The sequence below is a fragment of the Salmo salar genome, chromosome ssa08 (assembly GCF_905237065.1).
Source record: "Salmo salar chromosome ssa08, Ssal_v3.1, whole genome shotgun sequence".
NCBI classification, from domain to species: domain Eukaryota; kingdom Metazoa; phylum Chordata; class Actinopteri; order Salmoniformes; family Salmonidae; genus Salmo; species Salmo salar.
In genome coordinates, this window is record NC_059449.1 from 26225552 (window position 1) to 26235551 (window position 10000).

General features: G+C 46.9%; 1 protein-coding gene across 2 annotated transcripts in view; it reads right to left on the reverse strand.

Moving 5' to 3' along the window:
• LOC106595393 (G protein-coupled receptor kinase 6) overlaps positions 1-10000 on the reverse strand; it is an 89641-nt gene that overhangs the window by 5003 nt on the left and 74638 nt on the right. For both annotated transcript variants that reach the window (XM_045723079.1, XM_045723077.1), the window contains exons 9-13: positions 7191-7381; positions 5731-5768; positions 4897-4986; positions 4462-4670; positions 543-680 (exon numbers count right to left, since the gene is read on the reverse strand). In XM_045723079.1, coding sequence (XP_045579035.1) covers positions 543-680; positions 4462-4670; positions 4897-4986; positions 5731-5768; positions 7191-7381 — 666 coding nt within the window. The remainder of the gene's footprint in view (positions 1-542; positions 681-4461; positions 4671-4896; positions 4987-5730; positions 5769-7190; positions 7382-10000) is intronic.

Below are 10000 nucleotides of genomic sequence, written 5' to 3' on the forward strand. Positions count from 1 at the left end.
CCTCCAGATCAGAGGCAGTAGAGATGTTTAGTGTGTCCTCCAGATCAGAGGCAGTAGAGATGTTTAGTGTGTCCTCCAGATCAGAGGCAGTAGAGATGTTTAGTGTGACCTCCAGATCAGAGGCAGTAGAGATGTTTAGTGAGTCCTCCAGATCAGAGGCAGTAGAGATGTTTAGTGTGTCCTCCAGATCAGAGGCAGTAGAGATGTTTAGTGTGTCCTCCAGATCAGAGGCAGTAGAAATGTTTAGTGTGTGAATTGGACCATGTTCCTGTTCTGCTAAGCATTCCAAATATAACAAGTACTTTTGGGTGTCACGGAAAATGTAAGGAGTAAAAAGTACAGTATTTTCTTTATGAATGTAGTGAAGCAAAAGTTGTCGACAATATAAATAGTAAAGTAAAAGTACAGATACCCCCAAAAACTACTTATGTAGTACTTTAAAGTATTTTTACTTAAGTACTTTACACCACTGTGTGTGTCCTTACATCCAGGCTGAAGGGGAGGTCCAGTGTGTGTGTGTGTGTGTGTGTGTGTGTTCTTACATCAGGACTGAAGGGGGGTTCCAGAATTCCTGCCTCGAGGCGTTTGAAGTTGATGTTCTTGAAGATGATGTGAGCTTTCACCTCCACACCGCCTCGCCCCTGGCAACCCAGACGAGCTTTGGGGTCTTTAGCCAGCAGCTGAGGAAGAGGAAGTGACACAGGGTTCTAGAAGAGTTGTGTGAGGCAGAGTCCGGTACTTAAAAGAGTTGAGACAACTTTTAGAATGTGTAATATTGTTCTGATTCTACACATTCAGTTCTAGAGCATTGTTTAAATCTCCCCCATGTGTAATATTGTTCTGATTCTACACATTCAGTTCTAGAGCATTGTTTAAATATCCCCCCATGTGTAATATTGTTCCGATTCTACACATTCAGTTCTAGAGCATTGTTTAAATCTCCCCCATGTGTAATATTGTTCTGATTCTACACATTCAGTTCTAGAGCATTGTTTAAATCTCCCCCATGTGTAATATTGTTCTGATTCTACACATTCAGTTCTAGAGCATTGTTTAAATCTCCCCCATGTGTAATATTGTTCTGATTCTACACATTCAGTTCTAGAGCATTGTTTAAATCTCCCCCATGTGTAATATTGTTCTGATTCTACACATTCAGTTCTAGAGCATTGTTTAAATCTCCCCCATGTGTAATATTGTTCTGATTCTACACATTCAGTTCTAGAGCATTGTTTAAATCTCCCCCATGTGTAATATTGTTCCGATTCTACACATTCAGTTCTAGAGCATTGTTTAAATCTCCCCCATGTGTAATATTGTTCCGATTCTACACATTCAGTTCTAGAGCATTGTTTAAATATCCCCCCATGTGTAATATTGTTCCGATTCTACACATTCAGTTCTAGAGCATTGTTTAAATATCCCCCATGTGTAATATTGTTCCGATTCTACACATTCAGTTCTAGAGCATTGTTTAAATATCCCCCATGTGTAATATTGTTCCGATTCTACACATTCAGTTCTAGAGCATTGTTTAAATATCCCCCATGTGTAATATTGTTCCGATTCTACACATTCAGTTCTAGAGCATTGTTTAAATATCCCCCATGTGTAATATTGTTCCGATTCTACACATTCAGTTCTAGAGCATTGTTTAAATATCCCCCATGTGTAATATTGTTCCGATTCTACACATTCAGTTCTAGAGCATTGTTTAAATCTCCCCCATGTGTAATATTGTTCCGATTCTACACATTCAGTTCTAGAGCATTGTTTAAATCTCCCCCATGTGTAATATTGTTCTGATTCTACACATTCAGTTCTAGAGCATTGTTTAAATCTCCCCCATGTGTAATATTGTTCCGATTCTACACATTCAGTTCTAGAGCATTGTTTAAATCTCCCCCATGTGTAATATTGTTCCGATTCTACACATTCAGTTCTAGAGCATTGTTTAAATCTCCCCCATGTAATGTGAATGGTGAGCTAGTGTCTATTGGATAAATTCAGTTATGTTAATCCCCGTTTGCTTCCATTTAATAAACATTTTTCAAGCGAATTTGTTGAATGAATACACCCCTGATCACACGCAAACACAGTTCACTTCCATAGCAGCCACATACAAACAGCATCATCTCTTCCATAGCAACCACATACAAACAGCATCATCCCTTCCATAGCAGCCACATACAAACAGCATGATCCCTTCCATAGCAACCACATACAAACAGCATCATCCCTTCCATAGCAGCCACATACAAACAGCATCATCCCTTCCATAGCAACCACATACAAACAGCATCATCCCTTCCATAGCAACCACATACAAACAGCATCATCCCTTCCATAGCAACCACATACAAACAGCATCATCCCTTCCATTGCAACCACATACAAACAGCATCATCCCTTCCATAGCAGCCACATACAAACAGCATCATCCCTTCCATAGCAACCACATACAAACAGCATCATCCCTTCCATAGCAGCCACATACAAACAGCATCATCCCTTCCATATGGATGGAACAGAGGAATCCCCCAGAGGCCTGTGTCTCTGACTGGAACAGAGGAATCCCCCCAGAGGCCTGTGTCTCTGACTGGAACAGAGGAATCCCCCCCAGAGGCCTGTGTCTCTGACTGGAACAGAGGAATCCCCCCAGAGGCCTGTGTCTCTCACTGGAACAGAGGAATCCCCCCAAAGGCCTGTGTCTCTCACTGGAACAGAGGAATCCCCCCAGAGGCCTGTGTCTCTCACTGGAACAGAGGAATCCCCCCAGAGGCCTGTGTCTCTGACTGGAACAGAGGAATCCCCCCAGAGGCCTGTGTCTCTGACTGGAACAGAGGAATCCCCCCAGAGGCCTGTGTCTCTGACTGGAACAGAGGAATCCCCCCAGAGGCCTGTGTCTCTGACTGGAACAGAGGAATCCCCCCCAGAGGCCTGTGTCTCTGACTGGAACAGAGGAATCCCCCCAGAGGCCTGTGTCTCTGACTGGAACAGAGGAATCCCCCCCAGAGGCCTGTGTCTCTGACTGGAACAGAGGAATCCCCCCAAAGGCCTGTGTCTCTCACTGGAACAGAGGAATCCCCCCAGAGGCCTGTGTCTCTGACTGGAACAGAGGAATCCCCCCAGAGGCCTGTGTCTCTCACTGGAACAGAGGAATCCCCCCAGAGGCCTGTGTCTCTCACTGGAACAGAGGAATCCCCCCAGAGGCCTGTGTCTCTCACTGGAACAGAGGAATCCCCCAGAGGCCTGTGTCTCTGACTGGAACAGAGGAATCCCCCAGAGGCCTGTGTCTCTCACTGGAACAGAGGAATCCCCCAGAGGCCTGTGTCTCTCACTGGAACAGAGGAATCCCCCAGAGGCCTGTGTCTCTCACTGGAACAGAGGAATCCCCCCCCAGAGGCCTGTGTCTCTGACTGGAACAGAGGAATCCCCCCCAGAGGCCTGTGTCTCTGACTGGAACAGAGGAATCCCCCCAGAGGCCTGTGTCTCTGACTGGAACAGAGGAATCCCCCCAGAGGCCTGTGTCTCTGACTGGAACAGAGGAATCCCCCCAGAGGCCTGTGTCTCTCACTGGAACAGAGGAATCCCCCCCAGAGGCCTGTGTCTCTGACTGGAACAGAGGAATCCCCCCAGAGGCCTGTGTCTCTCACTGGAACAGAGGAATCCCCCCAAAGGCCTGTGTCTCTGACTGGAACAGAGGAATCCCCCCAGAGGCCTGTGTCTCTCACTGGAACAGAGGAATCCCCCCAAAGGCCTGTGTCTCTGACTGGAACAGTAACGGTCCTTCACCCTCTCTCCTTTACCTCCCTCATCCCCTCCTCTCTCCCAGTAGAGAGTCCAATGCAGAGAAGAAAGAAGAAGAGAAAGAAGAAGAAGAGAGAAAGAAGAGAAAGAAGGAGAGAAGAAGAAGAAAGAAGAGGAAGAAGGAGAGAAGAAGAGAAAAAGAAGAGAAGAGAGAAAGAAGAAGAGAGAAAGGAGAGAAAGAAGAAGAGAGAAGAAGAAAGAAGAGGAAGAAGGAGAGAAAGAAGAAGAGAAAAAGAGAAAAAGAAGAGAAGAAGAAGATGAAGAAAGAAGAGGAAGAAGAGAAAGAAGAAGAGAGAAGAAGAAAGAAGAAGAGAAGAGAAGAAAGAAGAGGAAGATGAAGAAGATATTGTATTTGTGGACAACCACACAGACAGGGTTCACACTAGTGCTCCAAATGCTCATTCATGGATGAAGCAAATATTAACTCTGGTGGACCGGTCTGAAACATGACCGCTGCTCAACCACCATGGATAACACTGTAGAGAAGGGATGTTGACCACACACACACCTGCTCACAGAACACACACACACACACACACACACACACACCCCGTGTGACCTCACTTTAACCCTAACCCCGGCAGAGGAATAACTAACTGTGTGTGTGTGTGTGTTCTTTAAACACGCCATCCATCACTCCCTCTCTCCCACCTGTCTGCAGATATCCTTGGCCTCCTCAGAGAACTTGTCAGAGTATTCCTCGGGGTCTTCTCGCACTCGTCTGTCCACCTCTTCTCTCTTCACTCGTTCTTTACGCCGGCGGAAGGGTGACTGACCCTGGATCATCTCAAACACCAGACAGCCCAGACCCCACCAGTCAGGACTGAAGGAGTAGGCCTCATTCTGGATCACCTCTGGGGCTGACGGAGAGAGAGAGAGAGAGAGAGAGAGAGAGAGAGAGAGAGAGAGAGAGAGAGAGAGGGGATAGATTATGTCTAGACACCTCCAGGTCTAGGAGAGAGAGGGACAGGGTTAAAAAGAGATGGAGAGGGGGATGAGAAGAGAGGTAGGATGTACCCATGTATGTAGAGAGAGAGAGATGAAGAGGAGGAATCAAGGAGATAGGAAGAGAGAGGTAGGATGTACCCATGTATCCTACGGTGCCCACTCTCCCTCGTATCGTCTCTGAGTCGGGAATCTGGACAGCTAGTCCCAGGTCAGAGATACGGATGTGTCCTGGAGAGGACATGAATAACATGTTTATGAACATGAATAAAAGTGTAATAACATGTTTATGAATATCACTATGGGTATGGGGAATAACAGTGTAGCTAGCTAGTTTATGTTGCTAGTACCAAGGCTTGTAGCTATCTAGTTTATGTTGCTAGTACCAAGGCTTATAGCTAGCTAGTTTATGTTGCTAGTACCAAGGCTTGTAGCTAGCTAGTTTATGTTGCTAGTACCAAGGCTTGTAGCTAGCTAGTTTAGGTTGCTAGTACCAAGGCTTGTAGCTAGCTAGTTTATGTTGCTAGTACCAAGGCTTATAGCTAGCTAGTTTATGTTGCTAGTACCAAGGCTTGTAGCTAGCTAGTTTATGTTGCTAGTACCAAGGCTTATAGCTAGCTAGTTTATGTTGCTAGTACCAAGGCTTGTAGCTAGCTAGTTTATGTTGCTAGTACCAAGGCTTGTAGCTAGCTAGTTTATGTTGCTAGTACCAAGGCTTGTAGCTAGCTAGTTTATGTTGCTAGTACCAAGGCTTGTAGCTAGCTAGTTTATGTTGCTAGTACCAAGGCTTATAGCTAGCTAGTTTATGTTGCTAGTACCAAGGTTTATAGCTATCTAGTTTATGTTGCTAATACCAAGGCTTATAGCTAGCTAGTTTATGTTGCTAGTACCAAGGCTTGTAGCTAGCTAGTTTATGTTGCTAGTACCAAGGCTTGTAATTAGCTAAGTCAGTGACAAGACGTGGTTCAAGCTTACCACGGTCGTCTAGAAGAATGTTTTCAGGTTTTAAGTCCCTGAGAAGAAAAAACATACACAAAGTTAGAGTTATTTATCCAACACCAGTTCTGGGCACGCATGCTTTTGTTCCTGCACAGCACTAACACAGCTAACCATCTAAATCAGCTAAACATCTAATCAGCTAACCATTTTACCAGCTAACCATCTAATCAGCTAACCATCTAACCATCAGCTAACCATCTAACCATCAGCTAACCATCTAAACAGCTAACCATCTAACCATCAGCTAACCATCTAAACATCTAATCAGCTAACCATCTAAATCAGCTAACCACCTAAATCAGCTAACCATCTAAGTCAGCTAACCATCTAAATCAGCTAACCATCTAACCATCAGCTAACCATCAAAGTCAGCTAACCATCTAAATCTGTTAACCATCAGCTAACCATCAGCTAACCATCTAAATCAGCTAACCATATAAAGACTATGATTTAGTTGATACTACTAATTTAGAAGAAAGGAATCTTCCAGAACAGTCCATGACCCTTGACCTGTCTGCACTGGTGGCCTCCTATTGGTGTGTTGTTTGCATAAAGGGCTGTGTGTGTGTGTCTTAAGTCTGCAACACACACACACACACACACACACACACACACACACACACACACACACACACACACACACACACACACACACACACACACACACACACACACACACACACACACACACACACACCCCCCCAGATACTGTTTATGTCATCTTAATATCTTTGGAAATGGATTTGAAACAGGATAGTGCACTTAGCAGTGTGCATTTATCAGCAGCCTCAGCACAGTGTGCACCTTGAAGTATATACTTGTCTTGTGTGTTTACTGAAAGCAGTGCAGGCATCTCTCCAGGAACAGGGTTGGAGTTTAAACCTACAGGAGGGTATCTCTCCAGGAACAGGGTTGGAGTGTAAACCTACAGGAGGGTATCTCTCCAGGAACAGGGTTGGAGTTAAAACCTACAGGAGGGTATCTCTCCAGGAACAGGGTTGGAGTGTAAACCTACAGGAGGGTATCTCTCCAGGAACAGAGTTGGAGTGTAAACCTACAGGAGGGTATCTCTCCAGGAACAGAGTTGGAGTTAAAACCTACAGGAGGGTAGCTCTCCAGGAACAGGGTTGGAGTTAAAACCTACAGGAGGGTATCTCTCCAGGAACAGGGTTGGAGTTAAAACCTACAGGAGGGTTTCTCTCCAGGAACAGGGTTGGAGTTAAAACCTACAGGAGGGTTTCTCTCCAGGAACAGGGTTGGAGTTAAAACCTACAGGAGGGTATCTCTCCAGGAACAGAGTTGGAGTGTAAACCTACAGGAGGGTATCTCTCCAGGAACAGAGTTGGCCAGCCCTGCTGTAATATATTGTGGAAGTGACTCTTAATGCACATGTAAAATGTAAAGTTGATTGATTTGTTGAATGATTGATTACTGACCGATAGACGATCCTCTCACGGTGCAGGTCTTCCAGCCCAGAACAGATCTCTGCAGCGTAGAAGATGGCCCTCTGCTCATCAAAGCCAGAGTTCCCCATATTATAGATGTGAAACTTCAGGTCTCCTCCATTCATTATGGTCAGTACTAAACACAGAGCATCCTTAGTCTCATACGCATAGGCTAGATTAACCTGGAGGGAGGGAGAGAGGGAGGGAGAGAGCGAGAGAGGGAGAGAGGGAGGGAGGGAGGGAGAGAGGGGGAGGGAGAGAGAGAGAGAGGAGGGAGAGAGAGAGGGAGAGAGAAGAGAGCGTGATTTCATGATTTCACAACTACAGGAAGACCCAACATGCATTGTAATGACGTCCAAAGGGAAAACAGATCACACGCTCACTGTAAATTACACACAAACATCTACACAGACACAGAACGCACGTTACACATCTACACAAACATCTACACAGACACAGAACGCACGTTACACACTCTACACAAACATCTACACAGACACAGAACGCACGTTACACACATCTACACAAACATCTACACAGACACAGAACACACGTTACACGGAAACACAGACAATGAATCAATTGTGTCTCTATAGCAACACATACACCATGCTCCAATAGGGTCCCGATGTGTTACAGGACCCTATTGTGTGTGTGTGTGTGTGTGTGTGTGTGTGTGTGTGTGTGTGTGTGTGTTGTCCCTCATAACAATCCATTAGCCAAAACCAGACCTCCTTAATATACACACAGTATCAGAGACACACACAGTATCAGAGACACACACAGTATCAGAGACAGTATCCCCCTCCCTCGCCTCTCCTTTAGGTCCTCTCTCTCCCCCCTCCCTCTCCTCTCCTCTCCTCTCCTTTAGGTCCTCTCTCTCCCCCTCCCTCTCCTCTCCTTTAGGTCCTCTCTCCCCCCTCCCTCTCCTCTCCTTTAGGTCCTCTCTCTCCCCCCTCTCTCGCTCTCCTCTCCTTTAGGTCCTCTCTCCCCCCCTCCCTCTCCTCTCCTTTAGGTCCTCTCTCTCCCCCCCTCTCTCGCTCTCCTCTCCTTTAGGTCCTCTCTCTCCCCCCTCCCTCTCCTCTCCTCTCCTTTAGGTCCTCTCTCTCCCCCCTCCCTCTCTCTCCCTCTCCTTTAGGTCCTCTCTCTCTCCTTTAGGTCCTCTCTCTCCCCCTCCCTCTCTCTCCTCTCCTTTAGGTCCTCTCTCCTCTCCTTTAGGTCCTCTCTCTCCCCCCTCCTCTCCTCTCCTTTAGGTCCTCTCTCTCCCCCCTCCCTCTCCTCTCCTTTAGGTCCTCTCTCTCCCCCCCTCCCTCTCCTCTCCTTTAGGTCCTCTCTCTCCCCCTCTCCCTCTCTCTCCTTTAGGTCCTCTCTCTCCCCCTCCCTCTCTCCTCTCCTTTAGGTCCTCTCTCTCTTGCCCTATGGAGGTCATTGACAGGCAGGTCAGTGTTATTTAGAAGGAGGATGTTCCTGCCACACGGAGGATTCCCATCTGGTGGAATACACTCTCACAAAACAGGACCGACCACGGGGACTGGGGGAATTATTGGGAAGGGGGCACACACACACACACACACACACACACACACACACACACACACACACACACACACACACACACACACACACACACTTCCAATGCAGTTTTCCGACTTAGACTGGGCCTTGTGTTCAATCTGAATGATCTAGCATGCTTTTCCCAAGCTGACGCATGACTCTGTGTGTGTGTGTGTGTGTGTGTGTGTGTGTGTGTGTGGTTGTGTGTGTGTGTGTGTGTGTGTGTTCAGACTACCTCACCATTTGAGCAGGGAGGTTGACTTTGAGAGACTAGCAAAGTTAACAAAGTGTTGTATCTAGTTGTGTCCCAAATGGCAATATATTCCCTATATAGTATACCCTATTCAAAAGTAGTGCGCTAAAATAGGGAATCGGGTGCCATTTGGGACTTAATACTGTTATCTTCAAACACCGCCCTGACGCAGTCAAATACTACACTGTTCCAAACACGATAAGAAAGTCCCACTCCCAAGTACTGCTGGGTAGCTCCTATCCACAGTCTCAGCTCCCGAAGGAGATCGGACGAGGTCACCTCGCCCCGATACACACTCTGCCCCCCGTCAGCCAAGGCTAGCTCTTACGCAGGAGTCTTCTGAAGAGACACACACACAGGACAGGAGAACATAACGTGTGTGTGTCTAAACACACGGTCACTGTGAGTTTAAGGATTAGAATGGTCCCTCACTGGCAACTGATTACTATGGAGGAGTTGACTTGACAGTCACAGTGTAGTGAGCAATCTATGGTTAGGGTGTACACACACACACACACACACACACACACACACACACACTTCTCCTCATATCTCCACTAGTTCCCCAGGTCAGGCTGGCTGGACACTATACTGTACTCTCTGGTCAAAGTGTGAGAGCTAGCGCTAGCGAGAGAGCTAGCGCTAGCGAGAGAGAGAGGGAGAAAGAGAGAGAGTGCTAGCGAGAGAGAGAGAGAGAAAGAGAGAGCGCTAGCGAGAGAGAGAGAGAGCTAGCAAAAGAGAGCTAGCGAGAGAGAGCGCTAGCAAGAGAGAGAGAGCTAGCCAGAGAGCGCTAGCAAGAGAGAGAGAGCTAGCCAGAGAGAGCTAGCGAGAGAGAGAGCTAGCGAGAGAGAGAGAGAGAGAGCTAGCGCGAAAGAGAGAGAGCTAGCGCGAAAGAGAGAGCTAGCGAAAGAGAGAGAGCTAGCGCGAAAGAGAGAGCTAGCGCGAAAAGAGAGAGCTAGCGAGAGCTAGCGCGAAAGAGAGAGAGCTAGCGAGA